Here is a 24,704-nt window from a genome sequence, read left to right as displayed (position 1 = left end):
TCCTGACACATTACTAATAAGTCTTTTGGTGTTGATCAACTTATTAATAGATTGGTAGGAGTATTGTTCCGATAGATAACTCTTTATGTTGTTCATTATATATCTAAGCTCAATAATTTACTTCCATCTACTTGAATGCTCGGTCTCAACTCTGGAGAAAGAACTAGTAATAGACATAAAACCATCCGTCCGAGTTTTATTAAGTTCTTGATGGTATTTGTATTCTTTTTTCAAAAGAAACTAAAACAATATCTTTATTTTAGTATTCACAAACGTTAAGATCTATTGAAGATATCACAAAAGATCCATACATAAAATGTTGAGCATAAACAATTAATGTATCTATTTTAATTTAATTCATTCTAATATTATATATATAAAGTATAATTAGAAAATTTTTATGGGAAAAAAAATCAAAGATTCTCGGAAGTAGGCATAAGCTTATGAGTTAATTTCTAAATCACCCCTAAACTTTCTAATAATTTTATTTGAAAAATCAACACTAAACAAAACACCCCTTGTGAGTTGTGCCTAGAGATATATTTATTTCCAACTACCAAACGTCACCATTGATCATCATCGTACACCACCACAAATTCAATCGGAAAAATTCACAAAACAAAAAAAAAAATAGTACGAGGCCATAAAAGCCCAACTACCACAGAACAACCTCCTCTTCTGCAACCGACATTCCCTCGCAACAGCAGCCCCATATCTCCACCTTCCTCCTGTTCAATTGTGTAAATTGGTATAATTACCGTTCATCTATTTTCGTTTTGTGTTGCTTAATCTTTAGGCTTTCAACAGTATTACCAAGATTCAGGGTTCTAGACTTTGATCATATAATAAAAATATATATATATATATATTATCATAATAATTAACATAACATGGCCAAGAATAACTCTTTTTTGGTGCACTATGTAACATAAAATAAAATTTACTAACAATTTTTTTCAAGTCCAATATCAATTATTTTGAGAATTATCAATGCGGAAAATTTAGAGAGCTTTATATTGGAAGTGATTATTAGACTTTGGACAGTGACTTATCCCTAATACATCGTATGTCTTACACTTCTGCCTTGTTCATCTTGATTCTTTCCATTTCTATGGAGCTTAGAATAAATAACAAATTGATTTGCCGAGTTGACTCATTGCTTCCTTCATAAGCTAAAAAGCTTTATTGTGTATGGGGAAGGTTCTGTGAAAGTGTTATTAGCTAATGAGTTAGTCGTAATTCTTAAACTATTTTAGACAATGTCATGCTACTTGCCTTTGAAATATGATTTTTTATGCTCTCTTGCATAGTGGGAGTTGATGCAATCAGAATTGCGGTTTAAATCAGGAAAGTTACAGCTGATTGGGGTTCAAATCAGACACTTTTGCATCTCCTGTTTTGGTTTGGTTGATTGATGATTGTATGCCTTTGATTAAAAAAATGATCTATTTCTTTATGAATTTGATATTGAATTTGTAATCGGTCAATTGCAAACTTTGATTTTGGGATTGTTATTGAAGTTTTTTAATAAGTTTTGAAGGTTATTGAGATTTTTTGATCATGTTGACATCAGCATGATAATATCATCAATTCAACTTGTTGGTCAGACCGATTCAATCGCCTAAACCAAGATCCAGTGGGTTGACCAGGTCATTGCCAGGTTCAGGTTTCAGAACATTGGTTACAGGAACTGGCTTTTAGAGAAATGTTAATTTATTGTTTATTTTAATGATAAATGCATTTTTATACATCTACTCGAGGATTTGTTATAATAGTTGCTTATATATAAAATAAAGATTGGTTCACAACTCAATCTCACTAGCTTTCTTTTGTAACCCCTATATGATAGTTTCCAATTTTTTGCTAGTGAATTTCGAATTTTGAAAAATTCATCAGTAAAAAACTAGGAGCTATCAACTAGAGATTGTGAGAAAAAGTTTATGAGATTAGGTTGTAAGTACAGTGTGTGTGTATATATATATATAAGTTATTAACCTTATATTTATGAAAAGAGTATATATATATATATATATACTCTTTTCGTAAATACTGACTTTGATAGCTGTCAGTTTAATACAACAGTGTAAATCCTTGAGTGGAAATTTATCCATTTTTTTATATTATTCTCTAAACAAGTTTTCTTAAAGAGACACAAACTTTTAAACAAAAGTATCCATGCTGGTGATGATTCCTAAAACCAAGTGAGGGTTTTTCTGTAATTTTAAGACCATTTTGTATAGTTAACCAAACTTGAATTTCACAATGCATCCCATCAATCGTATTATAAATCTGACAAGAATAAGATTGCGGTCGCACTGATGGAGAGAGGTCTACGTATACTTTAGACTAATAACAGAGATTTTAATAATACAGAAAACAAAAGTTGAGGCTTAATTAAGTGCAGGAAATAAACAAAGCATTACAGATTAATTACTTTGACCGGATTTGAAGCACCGGTTATGCTCATAACTAAGTGCAATTAATTGCAACTGTTTAAGCAAAAAGGGTTTATAATTAACAGTAATACTACCCTTACCGATTAAGCTATCGATTTTCACATACCGACCCACCAGCCCAATTACCCAAATCTCAAAATTTAACTCAATCAGTATGTCAAATCGGTAGTTTAATCGGTAACTCAAGCATTATTGTATAATTAAATAGTTGCTATGATAGAACCTGTAGGCTGTAGCTGTAAGCCTGTAACAACCCACTAATCTTAATTTTATATTAGTTCTACAACTCATGGTTGTTAGTATCCCATGATACCCGATACATATCATATAATACGATTTGATACAGATCATCAACGATACGTATCAAAGAGTGTATCTTAAACCTTTCGATACATTGATATGTATCCTACGATACGATATATATCCGTTCATATCCTTAAAAATATCAATATAGATTGATACGACTTTATTAATTTGGGCCAAAGGCCCAACAAAAATTTCGGGTCGAAACCGGGTCACCCAACCCGATTCACTAAAATCTGTTTAAATTTACCCATTTTGTATGGAGAAAGTGAAGAGGAATACGTGTTACCCATTTTACATGATAATAATAATACAAGTGGAGATATTATTGATCTTGGAAATGATATGAATGGTTGAGAGAAAATAATATAAATTCTTAATTTTGTGATTAATTTTGATTATGTAATACCATAATTTGAAGCCAATAATACCACAAAATTCTTTAATTAATCTTGGGAATGATATTAATTTTTTTAAAATTTTGATTATTTTATTAATTTTTTTGAAAAAGGCATATCCTACGATACGATACGATACGCGATACATGATTTAAAAAATTAGGTTTTTGATACACGATACGATATCCGATTTGACAAGCATGGCACAACTGACTCAAGTCACCTGAGGATGCAGGTGATTCACACCATCTATTTGTTCTCTTTTGGTCGGTCCCATAGATGAATGAAATTGTACAGAATTTGAATTAATAATATACATTTACAACTTTTGCTTTACATATAAAAGACTTAATACTATGACACAACCGTACATAAACAAAGCAAAAGATGATTCAAAGGCGCTGCCCTATAAGGCACACCATTCCTGAATCTGCTATTTTAAAGGGATTTGAGATTCAAGTTGTGGAATGCTGTTCTGGTTTCCAAAGCTGCAATTCAAGTACAATATATCACTAGGAAGTAACTTATAGATAGCTACAATTTCTGTCTGAATCAATTTCTTGTTGCCTGAATTATAATTATCTTCTTTTTCTTCTTGTCCAGATCCCTGATCTATAGAGATTGGCGGTAATCACTTCTTGTTGTAACAAATACAACCAACAACATACTTGCAAGCAACAATTCCAAGGCCATCATACTTCTTCCTGTACGGTTGGTTGTATTTGTTACGGCAGCAAGTGATTACCGACAATCTCTACAGTTCAGGGATCTGGACAAGGAGAAAAAGAAGATAATAATTCAGGCAACAAGAAATGGATTCAGACAGAAATTGTCTATCTATTATTTACTTCCTGGTGATATTGTACATCTGAGGATTGGAGACCAAATCCCTGCGGATGGACTTTTTGCTTCAGGATTTTCTGTCTCGATTAACGAATCAAGTTTAGCTGGGGAGAGTGAACCAGTAATGGTGAATGCGGAAAATCCTTTTATGCTATCTGGAACTAAGATTCAAGATGGCTCATGCAAGATGATGGTCGTCACTGTTGGGATGAGAACCCAATGGGGTAAACTGATGGCAACTCTTAGTGAAGGAGGAGATGATGAAACTCCATTGCAGGTGAAATTGAATGGAGTCGCCACTAGTGACATTCGCAGTTTTGGTGCAAGGACTGTTTAGTTATAAACTGCAAGAGAGGACCATCTAGAGTTGGTCTGGGGATGAAGCTTTGAAAATGTTGCAATTGTCGTTTTGCCTTTGCAATGAAGAAATAGTCTTGACGTCCGAATTTGCAAGAGAGGACCACCTAGAGTTGGTCTGGAGATGATGCTTGGTCCGAGAGTTGAATTTTCTCCCCTTTAAAGCTGGAACCTGCAAAATGAGTAAAGAAACATCAACAATAGCCAACAATGATGTTTGCTGGAACGACTTTTCTCAATGTTCAAGTCAGCAAAATTAGAGAACGAATAGAAAAGTTTAATTTTTTTAATGTTGTCTTACTATATTTTGGGTCAATATATGTCATTTTCTTTTTGACTATTAAATTAAACGATTTTCTGTTAATTTAATATTGAAATTTTGAATTTATGAAATCAATGGAAACTTGCTATTTCACCGAACCTTGGTGGGAACATGACTTTTACCCTTCTTAATAAGACAACCTTGGCGTTGTTGAATATTTGAATGTAAATAAAAGCCAGTTTCTTTAATAAATTAATTTACTTTCAACCTTGCAGTTGTTGAATATAAATTAATTTAATATTAAATAAATTAATAACCTTGATTAAGTAATATTTTTGGTTGACCCCGAATTAGGACCAATGTGGTAAATTATGAACATGACTCTAATGTTACTTATTTCATCTTGAAATTAATATCTTCTTGGACTTCATCTCTAACTTTTCTTAGTATATTAAGAAACTCTGGTGTAGTGTTTTCGTATTGCAAAAGAAATTGATGTTAGGCCTTTGTAAAATATGGCTCTAATATGTATATGCATTAAGTTTAATGTTTTGCAAAAGAAAATTAAAAAAGGCCTCAATAAATTATTAATTTATATAATTAAATAATATATCGGTTAATTAATAAATTTTTATGGTCCCAAAAATATTAATTTATCAAGGTTTAACTGTATATAGCTTATGTATAAGAATTCTCATAAGCTACATCCAAATTTTGCTAGTAACCAGTAGATAATGAAATTTTATAATTTTTAATAAAAACAAAAATTAAATTTTATAATTTTCAATAAAAAAAAAAATTAAATTTTATAATTTTTAATAAAAACAAAAATTAACTGAAATTTTTGTTGTTTAATATCAGATAATACCAATAAACTATTAATCAGTGTCATCTAATTACTACTTTAAACACAAAGAACATATGTAGAAGAACCGAAGTAAACATATGTATGAATTTATTAGGGTTTTGAAGTTATGTTAGTCTTTTATCTATCATTGAACCATAGATGATGAAGGAATATGTTAATCCAATACTATAATGTAGTTGATAAAAGGATACATACATTAACCCAATATTGTAACTGTTGAAAAATGGCTTTTAGCAAAATCATATGGGGTAGAAATGATAATAGAGAAAGGTTTAGGGACTTTTTTGTAATAGGCCAAAAAAGGTTAGTTTGTCCCACATTGATTAGGATTGAAAAGTGGGAAACTTTTGGGGCCTATATATAAGGACCTAAATCAATGTTAATTGTATCCCAAGTTGTAATTCCATTATACTTCTTTTGTTTAGGGTTCTTTCTTTAAGGACCTTTTAGTTTGTAAGTTTTGTTGTATCTTCCTTTTGTTTTGGGTATTTGTTGTATTGCCCAAAAGTTTGTAATGTTTTGGAGATAGTGGAGTTTTCTTTTGCAGCGCCCGAGGACGTAGGTTTCTGTTAACGTAAAATACGTGTTTTTTGGTATGTGAAACATCCAGTGAACGTGAATAGCATTTAAGTTCTTAAATTTAGACTCTTGAGTTATCTTTTGAGTAGTATATATAGTTATGTGCTCAAACTATGTTGAACAAGTGAAATAAGAAGTTTGATTTGTGAATTTCTCTTCTATTTCCTCTTTCCTTTTGAGCTTTGTGCCCATCTTGCTTCCAACAATTACTGCTCCATAAGTAGTTGACCTTTTCAGTGATCATTATGTTCTTAATCTTTTCTTGAACCCTTTTGTAAACGATCAAGCGGGGAATGAGGATGTAGACTAGTGAAGTTGAAGAAAAAGAACCCAAGATAAAAGCGATAATGCCAAGGAGTTGAGAGTGGTTTATCTGAGAATCGATTGTGTGATGAATAATATGAAGCTTGGTGTCAGTTGTAAAAGCAAAGCAATAAAAGAATGTGGCCGTTAGAAAAGTGTACAAATTTGCTGGATGAATCTCCAATGGAGGATGCACTTGTAAAACAGCAAGTAACAATCTAAACAAGATACAAGAGAGAGTTATATTTTTTTTTTTTTTTTTTTTTAAACCCTAGAACTTTGCAAACCAAAGTTAGTATTTGTACAAAATGAAATACCTTGGAGAGACATAGGATTTTAGGTAAGATTTTGTGTGGTTATCTTTTAATTAATGTTATTTATTTGTTCAAAGGAATATCATTTTTGCTATATTAAGTAGGATGTAGTGGTAGTATCAAGCTGTGTTTTAAAACCTGGCCTGGCTCGACCGGTTTAACCGGTCGAATTGTCAACCGATTTAACCAGTTGAACTGTCAACCGGTTTAACTGGTCGAACTGTCAACCGGTGGCTAAGCCGAGCATATTAGGGTCGAAAACCAGAACTGTAATTAACCTGTTTTGACCCATGGTTGGATCGATGTAACTGTAGCGAACCATCGGTCCAATCGGTTTTTCTAACAAAATTAGGTTAACTCAAGTTCCCCAATTTCCATGGCCAGAGTTTCAGTCGGTGGGGAGGTGTCGTTGACCAGGAAAGCACAACAACGCATAACCAAAACAAGCACAAGGTAACCAGAAAGCCAAAACCAATAAAAAATTACTGAAAATCTGATCAATACCACACCAAAACAATTCAAATCATGACGACTGGAGGTGGCTCTTGGCTGACGTTCGACAGGCAAACAGGAATCAAGGTTAGGGGGTTTTGAAGGGTGGACCACGGTGAGTCGAGAAGTGGTGTCAGATTGAGTTTTGGTCATCGAAATTTGGCCAAGAAACGGTGAAACCCTACATTGTGATTGTCGGCGATCGGTGGGTGGAATGGCTTGGGAACTTTAGGGGTTTTGTGGGAGAGTAGCTAGTGAGTCGAAGGGTGGTTGGGGTTGGGGTTGTTGTCGCTCAAAATGGCTGGAAACCGGCAAAAATAGTCGCTCAAAATGGCTGGAAATCGGCAAAAATAATCGCTCAATGCGGTTTCCATGGTGGTGATCAGTGAGTGATAAGAGGGTATAAAATGTATGGTTTTGAAGAGGAGAGGGTAGGGGGTGATTTTGGGTGAGAAAACAGTCATAAAAAGGGGAAAAGTCTGACACTGCAATGTGGCCAAATGAAGAGGAGACAAAGATAAAGATGGGGAGAAAAAGGAAAGAGGAAGGAAAAAGTGAATAAAATAAAAAAAAAGTATAGATGCTGCAGGGGTATGTTTGCTTTATTTCAAACCTATAGGGATTGATGGGAAATTTTCAGGGGTGTGTTTGTTGGATTTCAAACTAGTAGGGACTAATAAGAATTTTCAGGGATGTGTTTGATGCACACTAGTCAGACTGGTCAACTCCCAACCGGCCCCAACAGTCCGATTTTTAAAACATTGGTATCAAGATCTTATATAAGCTTTTAGCAAAATAAATAAAGATGTATGATTAATAGTTAACAAAAGAAAAATAATAAGGAATGGATCTTGATCTTAGTATGTTAAAATACGTGCATATGTCATAAAATTCTTCAAAAATCAAATTATATATATATGTCTAATTTATTTTATTTTTTTACATGTATTTTGTTACTTCCATTGTTTGAAACTTTGAATGTTTCTGAAAATTGTCTGGAGATATTAATCTCTTAATCATGGAGATAAGTTTGATCATGCTTAGATTGAATATCTTAAACTCTTTCCTATATTTTCAATCACCAAATAAACTAAATATTTAAAGCAAGAAACTTATTTTTATCTTATTAATTCAAATTGAATTGCAATAAAACACCAAAATTTTGCCTAATGCATAATACGTTTTCATTTTTTTAAGTTTGTGAGTACATATAGAACTTATAATCAAATAAAAAGATTAATGAAGTGAAAAATATTTTCATGGATGTTTCTGTATGTATAATTAAACTCTAAAATGATATCATATGATATAAATGTTTGCTATAAATCTATCATTTGATGATGAATAATTATTTAAAAAAAATATTCATTATGGTCTTTGAATTCCCAATCATTAGTATTGTAGAGTAACCCGTAATTTTAAAAACATTTTTTTTTTTTTACGTAAATTTTTTGGATCTCCTAAACTGTAGGTCAACTTGGTAACTTATTAGAGGGTGAAATTAAGAATCCAATTCTCCATCGGGCCAAACAGTTAGAGCCCAGAATACATTCTACAATGCGAGGCTCAAAATTTCAACCCTTGTCACGGTCCGGCCCACATTATAAAATTCCTTAATTCTTATGTCTATCCACACAATTTATAGTATCACAAAAAGATCGAATACGGATTATCATAAACGAATACATATACATTATACATATATATTCAATTAACAATCATTTGTCAAATTAATTGTGAGGTTAAACGAGAGAAAAAATATATCATGAGTGTTATAAATACATTGACTTATATATAGTTATAATATGACTCTTATTAAATAGTACTTCTATACTTTCATTTGCCATCTCTAGTTAATTTAGAAAAATCTAAAATATATGATTCTCTTAACGTAATATTATTATCTTCAAAGTAAATATCCTAAGTTCATATCATGAATATTCATACAATTATTATGTTAAAATTGATGCGATAATGTGATATATTTCTATATAAATGTCGTAGATATCCTTGTAGAGCTAATATAGTAGGATTTGGCCTCTCCGCAAGCTACTTATCTTCTCACATATTTTCTCGCCAAGTCTCCTTAATCTCTTGGAGCAGCCAATTACAGGTCTCCTTAATCAAAGTGGCATGATGATAAACCAAAAAAGACGACACCAAAGCCCATAAAATGAAAATGGGATATACAATCCAGCGAGGGACGATATTGGACACTAAATAAATTGAAGAAAGAAACCCTGTTATGAAAGCAATAACGCTCGAAAGTTGTGTATCAACTGTTGTAAACGCAGAGCAGAATATGAATATGATGGTGGTCAATAGAAAAGCATATACATTTACTCCATGTGTTTCCACCAGAGACTTAGTTGTGCCATGGAGACACACTTGAACAGCAACAATAAGAACCAGAATGAGAAAATGTGAAGGCGCTGAAACGTTAGCACCACAATAAATTAAAGAGAAGTAACTTCATATCATAAATATTCATACAATACAATGAATACGTTAAAATTGATGCAATAATGTGAGACATTTTTATATAAATGTCGCGGATATCCTTGTACACTTAATATGGTAGGATTTGGCCTCTCCGCAAGCTGCTTATCTTCTCACATATTTTCTTGTAGAGCCAAGTCTCCTTAATCTCTTGGAGCAACCAATTATAGGTCACATTAATCACTTTGAGCAGCCAATTATAGGTATTCTTAATCAAAGTGGCACGAAGATAAACCAACAAAGACGACACCAAAGCCCATAAAATAAAAATGGTATATGCAATCTAGCGAGGGACGATAATGGACACCAAAGAAATCGAAGAAAGAAACCCTGTTATGAAAGCAATAACGCTCAAAAATTGTGTATCAGCCGTTGTAAACGCAGAGTAGAATATGAATATGATGGTGGCAGTAGAAAAGCATATACATTTACTCCATGTGTTTCCACGGGAGACTTAGTTGTGCCATGAACACACACTTGAACAGTGGCAACAAGAACCGGAATGAGAAATGTGGAGGCGCTGCAAAACGTTAGCACTTAGCACAACAATACATTAAAGCAAATTACTCTTTGACCCCCAAATTATTTTAGAAAACAATTCTTTCCCCATGATTTAGGAACCACAAAACGTTACCACCACATTTACCATGCATTCACCAAAATTTTGAATATTTGTTGGCTATGACAGCCAAAATACAAATTTTACCCTTTTGAATCTTTATTATAAATTATAATACAGATAATGGGATAAACTACATTTAACAACTAAATTAAAATCAACCCTCAAATTAATAAAAATTAACATATAAATCTCATCTTTTTCAAACACTAAACCTTAAACTCGAGCTCAATCTAAACCCTAAATAAAAATGGACACATTCAAAATTAATCAAACTCATCTTCACCACGTCCTTCATCACAAATATCAAATCAACAACTCAAAATAAATTTCAAATTGTTGAAGTGAAGACTAAAAACGGTGTAGTTTTAGAGCCTAAATGAAACGCTGCACTTTGATATTTGTGCAGTGCCCCTTTTTATAGTGTTGACTTAATGAAGCTTCTCAGCCCTAAACCCTAAATGTTTCATTTAGCCCTAAACCCTAAACAAAAACAGGGTTGAGAATGTGACCTGGTAAGAGTTTGAAGATGACATTGCACGGATGGCATCTTCTTTAGTTTCCAACAAAACACCCAACTGTACCAGCAAAAAGAAAAACACCCAATTATTTAAATCTCACATGCAATTAAATCAACAAATCCAACAAAAATTTCACCAATATTCAATAGAAAAACCAATTTAAGAAACAATGAAATGCTTGAAGACATGGTTCACGGCTTGAAGTCTTGAACATGGGTGAAGCCATGAAGTGGTTGCCGTTCGCCGGCGGCCTTGCACGGCGATGACCCATGCTTGCTCCTCATCGATGAGCATCTCAATGCCAAGAAGATGCGCAGCCAAGCTTTATTGTGTTTGATGTTTGTTGAAAGGAAGAAGAGCTTGATGAAGAAGAAATGTATGAATTAGTGTAAAGAAAGAAATGAAGGTATATGCTACAATAACAAGAATCAGTCTATTGAATGTTAGAAGGCTTTACAAAGATTATCATGAAGCTGTGAAATCTGTGTAGAAATAACTAACATAAAAGAAAAATTACTGCAACATTAACAACCCTAGATGAATACAGAAAAAAAAGAGGTAGCTATAAAACTAGTAGAGTTACCACTTAGTATGTAACATTTGACATAATATTCTCTGCACTCTGATTGTTGATTGATGTGTGGACAAGGCTAGTGAATCCTGTTGCTGGAAGCCTGGAATGGGTCTGCTTATAACTATGCAGTAAGAATGTAGGTGATAGGCCTGCTGGCACTAATGTAGGTGGGAACACTGGGATTTGGGAAGTCTTATAAAGGTAAAAGTTAATGGTTCGGGCTTAATGCGTAAGATGCCATGAGCAGGCGCATATAGCCACACTACACTTGTGGGCTGAATTGACCCACTCAACTTTTGAAAAAAAATATAAAAAAGCCCTTATATATTATTGAATTTATAATTTTAACCCTATTTAGATTTTATTGGCCCCAAAAAAATTTGTATTAATTAAAACTTTTTTTACATGTTTTTCTCTTTCTTGGTTTCGTCTTCTCCTCTCTTATACTTTTTTCTTTCTTTGGTTAAATTATTCAATAAATTAAGGTTATTCCTTTAGAGGTTACAAGGTAAGATAATTTTTTTTTTTCTTTATGCTTAAAAATCTTTTTTTTTTTTTTTAGCTTTTTTAAATAATAAAAGATCATGAGCCATAAGTTTTTATTGAGTTTATTAAATGAGTTTGAAATTGGAAGATTAAATTCCTAAATTTTGATGTGAGTTTTGATTTAATCTTGTTTAGTTGGGTTTGATAAATTTTGGTTAGTTATTGAGTTAATTTTGAATGACTTTAAAGGATGGACGAAACCCTAAGTTGTGGAGATTTGGGGATTTAGTTTAATTTTGATATATTTTAGTTAATTGCTTGATATTTAGAGTTGAATTTGATGAGTTTCCATGGGTTTATGAGTTGAATTTTATTGGGATAGTAGAAATTGTTTGAAAAGCCTAAGTTATAAGATTTATGACTTTTTTTAGCTTTTTTAATTGATGAAAGTAATGAGCTGTAGGATTTTGTTGACTTTAATAAATGAGTTTGAATTTGGAAGATTAAATTCCTAGATTTTGAAACCACTCACTAAAAATCTTGGCTATGTCTCTGTCGGCCCCTAGGGGAAATATTGACCCCTATCCCTGCCTCATCCCCGTAACACTTGGGTCCTATTTTGTCCAACCATAGTTAAAAAAACATTAGGTTTAGGATTTAGGCGACCTTGACGATATAGATGGAGGTTTTTTTTTTTTTTTTTTTTTTTTTTTTTTTTGTAATTTATATAAATATGAAAGTTAATTTAGTAATTTTATAGAATTTTTTTGTCCTCATCCCCACTTGTTTTAGGAATCCCCGCCCTGCCCCTGCAGGGCGGATTCCCCAAATTTATGGGTAAAATTGTCATCTCTGGGGGGGGAAAGGTTTGTTTATGGTTGTTAAAATGTGAAATAATTTCCCTTATTGGCCTGTGACATAATTAAGCTTCAAAGTAAAATCAAAATCTGCAATATAGAAAATTATAAAGTGTAGTGTTAGGAACACTCTCTCACTCTCTTTCTCAAGTTTGGACATCTTCCACTTGAGTGTACCAAAACTTCATCATTTTTTTTTTAATATAATATTTTACCTTATATTACTGTAGATGGTAAAATCTATGGTTGATTAAGAAGATATGAATATTGTGAGAAGCAGACCACTAACAATTGGATGGACCTGCAAAGAAAGAAAGAACGAATGTGAAGGCTCGGGGGACACCAGTGTGATGTCTAACGTAGGCTCTCCGGCGCTCAAGTCAGCAAGATTGAAGGTATTTTAGTGATGGTTGAGAGCGGGAAGAGTTTACCGTAATAATGTGGCTAAGGCAAAACTATCGTAAAGTGGTTAGCGGAGCATGGCTTTACAGAGGCTATATTGTAAAGTGGTCAACAGAGCATGACTTTGCAGAGGCTAAGGGTGGTAAAGTTAGTCAGAACTAAGTTTTATGACGAGAGAGGCTATGGTTTTTGAAAACAAGAACCTTGAGAGCTAATGCTATAGGTTGTATGTGAATGAATAATGAGAGGTTTGACCTCTGTTTATTTAGTAAGCCAAGGAGGCTTGAGTCTTAGTATAACTCTAGGCAGGGCTGTCTCAAGAACATTTATGACCCTAGACAAAAGCTACTTTGGGGCCCTTTTAATAATATAAACATATATTAAAAAATTATTTCAAATTTATTTTTCTTCCCTTTTGAGATGCAAAATTACTAATTAAATTTTTATATTCAAGTTTAGAAACCAAATCTTTTTTAATTGATAATATAACCAAATTACCTAATCTTTCTTGTGAGGGCGAGAGGTGGAAGGCGGGCTACCGGGGTCAGGTAAGTAAGGGGTTTTGTGGAGGGGGCTGAGGGGACGAAGATGGTGGTGTCAGGGAAGGTCAACGACTGTGGATACGTGTCGAAAATGTTGTCGCACGCGTTAAAAAACGAAAATGGGTTGCGAAAATCAGCCAAATTGGGAGTTGTCAAGGCTAGAAAAACGTTTCAGAAATGATTAAGATGAATCCAGTTGATTTTGGTGAGAAAATTGATCGGAATCATTACTTTAACACCAACAGCGACACTATGGCAGTGTAGAGGGGTGGAGATGCAATGTTTTCATCATTTTAGGGATTGAATGGGTGTTTTGAAATTTTAGACATTTAAATAACTAGTTTAGTTAATTTAGGAGTGTGAATGGAAAATATGAAACATGGTTTTTTGTAAATTTATGTAAAAAAATTATAATGAGTTTGGGCCTTTTTGGCTTTTTCAGGGCCCTTTGGACCGGTTTGGATAAAAATTATAAATTTTTTTAGGTCCAATGATATTTCTGTAAATCTATTTAAAAAATCTTAAAATAATTTTGGGTCCCTTTTTGGGACTTTTTTTTTTGGGGGGCCTAGGCAGGTGCCTCACCTCCCTACCCCTTGGGCCGGCCCTAACTCTAAGTCTATTTGGTAGGAGAGATTGAATTAGGAAGGAACTCTTATTACTTGCATTTATCAGTTTGAGAATACCAATTCATGTAAGATTTAAAATCTTGAATGAATTCGGAAGTTAGATTCTGATTCCCATTTTGAGGCGAAAGTGGGCTAATGGGAAAACCATTAACTTTTACAGTGTGTGAGCGAGTGATGGAGAAACCGGTGAGGACCTGGCGTTAAAAAAACAAAAGACAAACAATTCTGCACGCAACTGTCAGGAATAAGAGATGAGGCCACTTACTAACAGCAACACGCGGGTGCGTAGGGCCTAAACCTGCGCACACACTTGCAGCGTACGTGAGGAGGAAAATAAAAGACAAAAACACTTTTTTTTTCCAGCAAAGAGAAACAAAGGTGAAAGAAAATCTCTTTCACGGTCCATGCTTCGTTAAAATGTTTAAACATATACAAATATCTATATAAACTCCATTTATTTGCAAAAATACCATTTTATTTATGATTGAAAAATGAATTAAAATTTCTAAATATATATATAACTCTTTTATGCCTTTAATTTTGAAAAGGGAAGTCTAAATGAAATAAACCATAAAAAAATTATAATGGGTTTGCATTGGATTTAATTATCAAGTCAATGTCAGTACACAAAGGATTCGGACATTTGATGACATAGTCGCTGACCATTTCATTTTACTTTTTATTTATTTTCTTAACAAACCCTTGAGATTTGATTTCAGCAAACAAAAGTCTAATCAATTTTTATCTGGGATGGTGACGTATTATTGTTTGACTAGTCCCTTTAAATAGAAAGGCACATGCCTCAATCCAGAGAATTTTCAACCCAAACGTTTTTCCGTTTTGTTAAAATGAGCACTGTTATTGTTGAAATGTTACAAAACCTTTTGTCCTCATTAGACCTTTGTTCTTATTTTGTAGTTTGTTGTAAAAATATTTGAATCAGTTTACACACATCTTGACTAATCTATCGAGTTTTAAAATTATTGACTGGATAAAAACTCTAATAATCATCTTTATTAGGAATAAAAAATGAACTCGAATTCAAAATCTCTCGAATAATATGTCAAGAAGTCTGTTTCAAACTACTCGATCATCTAAGAGTTAATTAAAATTTCATATTTCTCTTCCGAGAATCCTAAACTCTAACTTTGGTTTTCAGAATATGAAAACTATTCTTCAACATAAAAACTATATCTCAACACAAAAAAAAAGTTATAACCCTTTTTAAATGTTAGATATAAATATATTGACCATGATATTTATTCTTTAAATTTATTTGGTAATATAGTTAATTTCCTTATATTAGGCTCAAAATATTACATGTAGATCTTCGTTGTTTTCATGCAAAAATCTTGAAATCGTTAAAAAAATTCATTGATTTTGCTGAAATTTGTTTTGGAAATTTCCCAAATGGTCGATAATATTTATTCTTACGTTTTAATATAATACACAGAGAGAGGGAAGTAGCAACTTCTTTGATTTTCAAATGGGCTCAATGGAGGCCCAAAAGTTTCCTTTGGGCTAAAGCTCTAGAACTCCAAACATCTGTCTAGTAGAAATTAAGTACAAATGTTAGTAATTTTGTCAAGGTGTTGAGTGTGTGTGCGAGCTGAGAGGGTGTACAAAGGTTAAGAACTTAGTTTTTGAGATTGATTTGTATAAATTATTTATTTTTAGGGATTTTCTTTTGGTAAACATAGATCTTATTCTGTCGAATCATATAAAATTTACGTGTACTTGTATTATTATTTTCTCTCTTATCTTGTTTTATTTGTACATGATTCTAAATGTTATATCAATTTTACAACGATTGAATCCAAATGAAGGGGAACAACTCTTTTTGTTGGTAGGATTTTGTTACCAGACAAATAACGACAACAACTATTAAATCGAAATTTTATCATTTTTTAAGGATCGTATTATGTTACTAACCCGGTAACATACCAGGCCAATTTTCACCCTTGGGTTGTGGTCCAATGCTTGACCATGGTCCCCTAAGACCATAATATAAACCAAACAAATAATTTCCTGTAGCTTCTTGGCAGAAATTGCCTTATTGCTACATTTTAATTTGGTCCCAACAGGGCATTTACTGTTTTATAAATAAAGTTTTAGCCTCCTTTTTCTGTCTTATGCCAAAAGGACTGAAATAATTTCTTCATCTATTTAACAGGATTTTGTTGGAGGATGAACCACAAACTTATGTTTTAAAATTCAAACCTTTTTATTTATTTATTTATAATCAGGGGTGTCCGGGTCAGCTTATGTGTACCTCAACCAATCTCCAGGGTCTTTTGAACACTCTACAAGCTTAATGAACTAGGTAAGTCACAAATGTAGTAGGTAGCTACTTTTTGGGACTCGAACACAAAAACTCTGGGTAACTCACCTAGATCACTAAAGTCTTGCTGATCGACCACAAGGCTAGTGATTGTTTGAAACCTTTTGAATTGCACTTTAATTAAAATTAGGGTAAAAAAAATTTCCAATATTTGATTTAATGATAATGTTATACATACAGAGGTGAAATGCTAATTGATGTGGTTATTGGTGTGTCTATATCACATTAATTAAAAGATTGTATAATGTAATATTATTTTCTTTGAAATTAATACGGTATGATAAATAATCAACTATATTAGTTAGAATCCAAACTTTATAAGTATAATATTACTTTTGATTTATTCTTCGAGTACTAAAATCATTTAGATATCTTATAAGAAAGATTTATCATGGTGTACAAAAGGTCTATGAATATTTAATGATATGTTATAATGATTTTTATGATTTGTGATTAAGTATTTAATGAAGTTCCAAATAACTAGATATAAATTGTCACACTATTTTATAGAGAGAGAATTAAAAAAAAAAAAAAAGGTTGAGTCTTGACCTTATACATAATCTTAAAGTAATGTTATACTTATAATCTATTCTCACAACTCTAATGTAACATCTCACAATTGATCAGACGTAATTTATTAGGTGAGACCCATTACAAACTGACCAATTGCGAGCTATCACATTAAAGTTGTGAGATGACATTGGGGGTAGCATTTTCCATAATCATAATGTCACACCACCTTTTTTATTTTTATAATTATTTATTTGTTCATCGACTTTTGATGCCAGCCAGTGACTTTTTATAAATAAAGTTTTAGCCTCCTTTTTCTGTCTTATGCCAAAAGGACTAAAATAATTTCTTTGCCCATATGCTTCCAACTCATCTAATTAGCATGATTTTGTGGAGGATGAACCACTTAAACATTTTGAATTGCACTTTAATTAAAATTAGGGTAAAACTAATTTCTAATTTCTAATGTTTGATTTAATGATAATATTATATATATAGCGTGGAAATGCTAATTGATGTGTCAACATTACATTGCTTTAAAGATTGTATAACGTAATATTATTTTCTCTGAAATTAATATGGTATGATAAATAACCAATTGTATAAGTCAAAATCTAGACTTTTTTTTTATTTTTTTTATTTTTTATGATGGGCCAACTTACGGGTAAGTTAACTAATCCCCGAAACTCTGAAACTGTTGGCTGGATACAAGCTTTAATGACCACTCCTATTAGGCGCTGCGAGGACTCGAACTTGGGAGACATACAAACTTAGATCCTCTTTTGCTCTTTTAGCATCAGACTACCTAATAGTGATTAGAATCCAAACTTTATATATATAATATTATTTTTGATTTATTCTTTTAAGTAATAAAATCATTTAAATATCTTATAAGAAAGATTTATCACAGTGTACAGAAGGTCTATGAATATTTAATGATATGTTATAATGATTTTTATGATTTGAGATTAAGTATTTAATGAAGTTCCAAATAAACTAGATATAAATTGTTACATTATTTCATAGAGAGAGAATTATAAAAAAAGTGCCTTGACTCTTGACCTTGTGCATAATCATAAGGTCACACGACCGTTTTATTTGTATTTATTTTTTCATCAACTTTTGATACCAGCCAGTGACTTTTTCTAAGGAATGAGCCATGTGCAATGCTCCGTTCCTTCCCTACTAATTATTCCAAGCTTATCTTGACAATGATGTAAGTTCAAATTTATCTCAAAATTAAACCACTTTTCACTTGTTTTTTTACTCATCAACTTAATTTCATCCTTCTTTATCTAACTTCCCATAAATTTTCTAACGTTCTGCTACCTTATTGAGTGACCCTTTGTTCAATCTAGCCTAATTATAATACATCCTCCGATTTGGAAAATTGACAAAGAACATTCAAGTATCATATCATCAGTAGTACAACAAGCCAATAAATACACGACATATAGATTTTCAATTATGTAATAATGGGTCATATTAATGATAAAGATAAATGAAAGAGAAAAAAATTAAATTATAAAGTGACATAAATTCATTGGCTTATGATATGACTAACATAGTACCTTTGTGATGTTCGATTTTTATTTTTTATTTTTTTTCATTCTTTAGGAGATATCTCTAAGTATGATACTACGATAGTACCACATTGACGGGTTACCGCAAGCCAATGCATACTTGCTACTCATAGATTAAAATTTATAACATACCAATCACATTTAACATAAAGATAAATGACAGCGAAAAAAATTATAGGTGGTTTGCATGTATTAGCTTGTGATGATACTGATATCATTGATGTTCTACCAACTTTCTCAGATAATGTAGATTACAGACTTTCCCAAGAAACTAACACATTATCATTATACTGATACTGATACTATCTTAGTTAGGGGTGATCGGTTCCGTATGCTTTGCATTTTTTGAAGGAACTGAAATTGGAATCGGGACTAGAACTGATCGGTTCCTAAGATTTGGAATCGAAACCAGCATGTTCCAATTCCTAGAAACCTAGAACCAAAAGTTGAAACACATGTTTCGATTTCAGTTCCGAGTACCCGTGTTAATTAATTACCCCAACTTTTTAAAAAATGACAAACACACCTAAAAAAATAACAATTCATCCCAGTTCCTACTTGGGTACCCAGACCTTGGTTTCGGTTTCAGTTCTTGATTCCAACATTGTAGGAACTGAAATCGGACTCGTGAATTCTCGGTTCCAATTTTTCAAAACCAAAACCGATGAGTGGGTACCCGCTAGTTCCGGTTCTACACTTTACTAATGCTCACCCCTAACTTAGTAATCAAATTGTTATAATTGTATAGCAATTATTTTCCGTCAAAGAAAATAACCCTTTTTTGGGATATAAAAGATTTTGTAGTTTTCTATCTAAACAATTGAATGTGACAAAAATTCATATCCTCTAAGCACTGAATTTTACAAACCCAAAATCTTTCAACATAGAAACATACAAAGAGAAGAGTTAAAAACATTAAAATAGAATTGTGTTACAATGTCAAGAGACCAATAATTATCAATCAAATTAAAACCATGCATACATTAAAATTTACTCTTTTATTAATTTAATCTTAAAAAAACATAATCTAATTTACAATTTTCATTACATTACATTAAGCTTGATTAATTTTTCAGCAACATATGGGGCACTTAACCAATCCATTTTCATTACATTCTGAACATCTAATGAAAATTTCTTCAGAATCGCCATCTTTGAACACCTTGCAGCTTCCATTGCAATTCAAACAAACCACAAATCTAATGTTTCCGCAGCCATTACAGGCGGCGCTATTCAGGCTCAAAACTTCAATTCCTTCCAGGATTGTCTTCAGCTTTCCCTGTTCGTGCAGCGTCACAACTTCATCAGCTCCTCCGATAAACCTCCCCTTAATGAAAAGTTTCGGAGGAATCGCTCTCCCCCTCAGCAATCTCCACAGTTCATCTCGGAACTCCATGTGGAGCGAGACGTCGCGCTCCTGGAATGAAATCCTGAAGCTCTCTAACAAAAACCTGACGGTGTTGCAATCTTCAAATGTCTTTCTTATTCCTCTCAGGCTTGTTGTGTAAAAAATTACTGAGTCTTCTCCTCCTGGAGGACACTTCTCTTCAAAATCGGAAAGAGATATCGATTCAGTTTCGATGGATTCCGAGGTGGGTTTGGAGTTTTCTTTGTCAGGAATTTCATGGAATTTCAGTGGAGTTTCTTCTTCATCTTCTTCTCTGTAAATATCCAGGGAGGGATTTTTCTGATTGGGAAATTTTATTAAGGGGCTTTTGTGAAAGGCTTGGCCTGATTGTTTGAGGGAACTGATGGTTGAAGCAAACTTCAATTTCTTCATGAATCTTCCCTTCACTCCTTTCATTTTTCTTGGTTTCAGGATTTTGATGGTAAGTGTGATCAGAATTCAGAAGTTGTTTGAAGAAGAAAGTGGAAACTGAAAAAGCTGAAGATCAGTGGGGTGCTTTTTGAAAGAATTTAACACACTAATAGAGTGGAGACCACTCTCTTATATTGTCCTTAGAAGTCCAAGAACAAAACACTTTGGTGCCTCATCATGACAGAAACACCTTCCCCACATTACAAAAACTAGAAAAAAGAAAAGACGAGGGAAAAGTTTTCAAGGGGTTTGTGTGTCATTTTCCCGGGAAAGTTAACCGAGAAAATTACTAACAAGGCCATTCATGATGATTTGTGTAGAGATAGATGGTTATGCTTTCCCTATACGTACTACTATAAAGTAGAAAAAATTATAGAATACCCTTTTAGGATGGTCACCACGTGGATCTTTAACTTAAAAACACTCAATTATATAAAATTAATGGTAATTATATCGTAAATAGTTGATTATGAAGTTACCCGGTCCAGATGTATCTGAAGTATCGAGGAAAAAATGAGGAGATTTTTTTACTTATTAAATTAGAGATAAAAGAACTAATTTAGGTTAGCATAATATGTGACAACACATTATTATGTTATTGGATGTTCCCATCCGTCACCAAAGTGAGGTGGTGAGACTGTCCATATAAATATTTCTCGTGGATCTGACAAAGGATGTGAATTAAGAAAATTACTAAAGAGCCTACTAATGATTTGTGTATGGGCTAAAATGAAAATATTGGATTACCTTTTAGGCGTGTTTAGGGAAGGGCCTTTAAGTTACAAATTTTAAACTTAAAAACATTCTAAAATATTAAACTTAAATGATATTTGTGTTGCAAGTAGCTGATTCTGAAGTTATCGGCGAGACTTGTGATTGTTATTTTGAAAAAAAAATATTAGAGGGGTTGTGGTGAATGAAATGAAGAAACAAGTGTTAACCAATAGAGCTCTTGGTTGTATTACTCAAGAGGTCCTGAGTTTGAGTTCTAGTCTCTCATTGTTTGTTAATAATGGTAGCCATTGTAACTTTTACTCGGTCTGTATTTCTAGTGTTTTGTAGGATTAGTTGATGTTCGCGTAATCTGACCTTGACATCCCTGATTATAAAAAAATAAAAATAAAAATGAAGAAACAAGGAGACAAGATGTGGGAATGGTAATAATTGAGTGGCAACTAATTTGATCTTTTCTCTCTTTGGATTGGATATCTTTATAATTAGGTGCCAACATAAGTGACCAAACTAGCTTTTTGAAGTTTGACTTGTAAAAATTCTAGTTACTAACTGTGATTGTAATAGAATCCAATTCTGGTTGTTAATTAGGTATATGAATTAGATCGAAACAGTCCTCATGTATATTGCCCACAGCTTTTTAAAGTTGTAGGGCAGGTTTTGCTTGTAGTTGCCAAACACTAACTCATTGCTGTTTCCCAAAAAGAAAAGAAAATTGGTATATTTACATTGTACAACCAATAGGAATGCAACACATGTTTAATATGAACATTAATTAAGGCCCTCAAGAAAAATATAAAAAATTCTTCAACACATACACACTGCATTTTTAATCACTTAAACAGCTACACGCTGTATTTTTAAACACTATTGGAAGATAATAAAGATTTTTTTTTTTTTNGAATAACTTTTTATAAGGATTAATTGAGTTTTTATAAGCTGACTCAGACACCTAAATTAACAAAATAAATAAATATTGCATTTGTATACACGAAATCTCTACTAGTATTAATATCATTTATTATTTTACTTTATGATTTATTTATGTGTTAATTTACATGAAAAAAATATATATATATATATACATAAAATTTTACAATCTAAAAAATAAAATTATAATTATCATGTATAATTATCATGTGAATTATGTGATATATACCAAATTATCATGTAAGTTATGCGATTATTTGGTATATGATGTAGATATTTATATTCAATGAATTAAAATAAATCTATTAATTTCGAAAGAGCCTATTATATTAGAAAAATATTAAATATTAAATATTCAATCACCAATCATATTAATCATAATAAAATATATATTAAATGAAGCATGACAAATCTATAGGAAAGCAAGCAGGGGCACCTGCCCCTCATTTTCTACCCTTTATTAAATTCAATATGTACCCCTCCAATTTTGCTAAATTCATATATATATATATATATATATATTTTTGTAACTGAGGGTTCAACTCACATTGCGTGCACCTCAACTAGTCTCTGGCAGGGATGTAGCCAGGATTCTGAGTCAATGGGTTCAACACCAATGTTTTAAAAACTGATTCGGGGCAAAACCCAACAAGTTGGCCGGGTCTCAGGTCGACCGGTTCAACCGGCTAGTTCAACTGGCGATGTCATCATGCTGACATCAGCAAAATTACTATTCATAGAGTTCAGATTCTCCAGAATTCCAGAAACCTCAAATCAGGATCCAAATCAAAAATTCCTAAATAAAAAGTTCTTAGCAAAGCATCATCAAACATCATTACATCAATACAATCCCCGTTACAATTAATTGCAAACCAAAATAACAAAATTAAGGAAGAAATCACATAATAGTTGATCAACATTCTAGCAAAAAATGATCTTCACCCAATGGTCTTCAATCCATCATTCCATCCTCAATTGAACTTCATAGTTCACACACCATCTGACAGATGATCATCCTCATTCCATCCTCAATTGAACTTCATAGTTCACACACCATCTGACAGATGATCATCCTCATTCCATCCTCAATTGAACTTCACAGTTCACACACCATTCGACAGATGATCATCATCATTATTAACATCGGCAACATCATCTACAAAAATTTTTAGCAAAAAAGGAAAATCATAAGTTAAATCTTCCCATTTAAACTAATCGAATATAAACTAGCTACTACCAAATTCAAATTGCTTAAAAAATTGGAAACAACCTTCTAAAGTATCTGTTGAGTCATAATAAGAAGGGTGATCACCACCATCTATAGGAATAACTCATTCTCCATATAATGATTGTTCTAGTTCATCATAATTAAGTTCACCAACCTCCCATTCCTCAGCAACTAGCCACCATTTAGTTTTATCAATACTCTCAAAGTCAACAAGATCATAAGTAATTTTCTTGTAACAACTCCTGAAAGAGCAGAATTAAATGTTAAAATCATGACCAATAAAGACATCAATGAAAATAAAAGAAGAGATAATAACTAATAAGAAAAATGATAAAGGCATTATACCTATTTTACAAACGCAATTTATAATGAGTAAAAACTAGATCATTCAACCGTGGATGCACCAATCTATTCCTTTTTTTTTAGTATGTATGCATTAAAAAACACTCCAATTTCGCCACATCCGGAAAAGGCTGAAGTTTCACTTAGAATTTTGATTGCAAACTTTTGCAAATTTGGAGCACTAAACCCAAACGTCCTCCACCATTCATCTAATTGAGAATAAAAGTATAAAACATAAGAAATAAACACAATTTCATAACTGAAATATTAGACTTAAAAAGTTAATAACTATTAAATATCAGGATGTGCAGTTTTGCAAGTTTGAAGAGCAAGCTCATGAGAAAACCTTTCTAGACGGTCTTGATATAATCTACTCTCCTCCAGTAATGTTGTCTTGCTCATTTTGAATGCACTTGCTTTACTGTCAATAGTGTCAAGGAAACCATACATGACCTCTGGTTTTTTTGGAAAAAGTATCTTTGTCATATTTAAAAGCAAGATTCAAATAATATGCTGCTGCATGAATATCATGGTGCAACATCCTATCCCATCGTATCTTAATAATTGTTGTATAAGGCTTATACAAATTTTTCTTATTCTTAAACAGCTTCTTGATCCCCATCCTCGTTTTGTCCATGGCATCATACATATATTCTATTGAAGGCCTCTCATATGAGTCTACAATCCGAAGCATACGCATCAAATGACTCACAACTTTGGAAATTATACCAATGTCATCTCAGAATCGGTTATCTAGAACTATGGAAATAAAGGCTTAGCCTTTAATAGTTTTTGCATATCGAGACTCCACAAAAGCTCAATTAATTCTTCTCTCACCGTGGATTGCAAGTCATGTTTGTTAGAGTTGGTGCCCTAGAGCCAATCAATTATTGTAAAATTGACTATTTATAATAA

The 24,704-nt window shown here is 32.4% G+C and overlaps 1 protein-coding gene across 1 annotated transcript; it reads right to left on the bottom strand.

Moving 5' to 3' along the window:
• Window positions 1-19,744: 19,744 nt before the first annotated feature.
• Window positions 19,745-20,694, bottom strand: LOC116119082 (uncharacterized protein At5g39865-like). The gene has a single exon (XM_031405038.1). The coding sequence runs from the start codon at window positions 20,540-20,542 to the stop codon at window positions 19,811-19,813; it is 732 nt and encodes a 243-aa protein (XP_031260898.1). The 5' UTR covers window positions 20,543-20,694; the 3' UTR covers window positions 19,745-19,810.
• Window positions 20,695-24,704: the final 4,010 nt, after the last annotated feature.

The sequence above is a fragment of the Pistacia vera genome, unplaced genomic scaffold (genome assembly GCF_008641045.1).
Source record: "Pistacia vera cultivar Batoury unplaced genomic scaffold, PisVer_v2 Contig871, whole genome shotgun sequence".
Lineage (NCBI taxonomy): Eukaryota > Viridiplantae > Streptophyta > Magnoliopsida > Sapindales > Anacardiaceae > Pistacia > Pistacia vera.
Note: the sequence above shows the minus strand (reverse complement) of the source record. Positions and strands in the feature narration are given on the sequence as shown.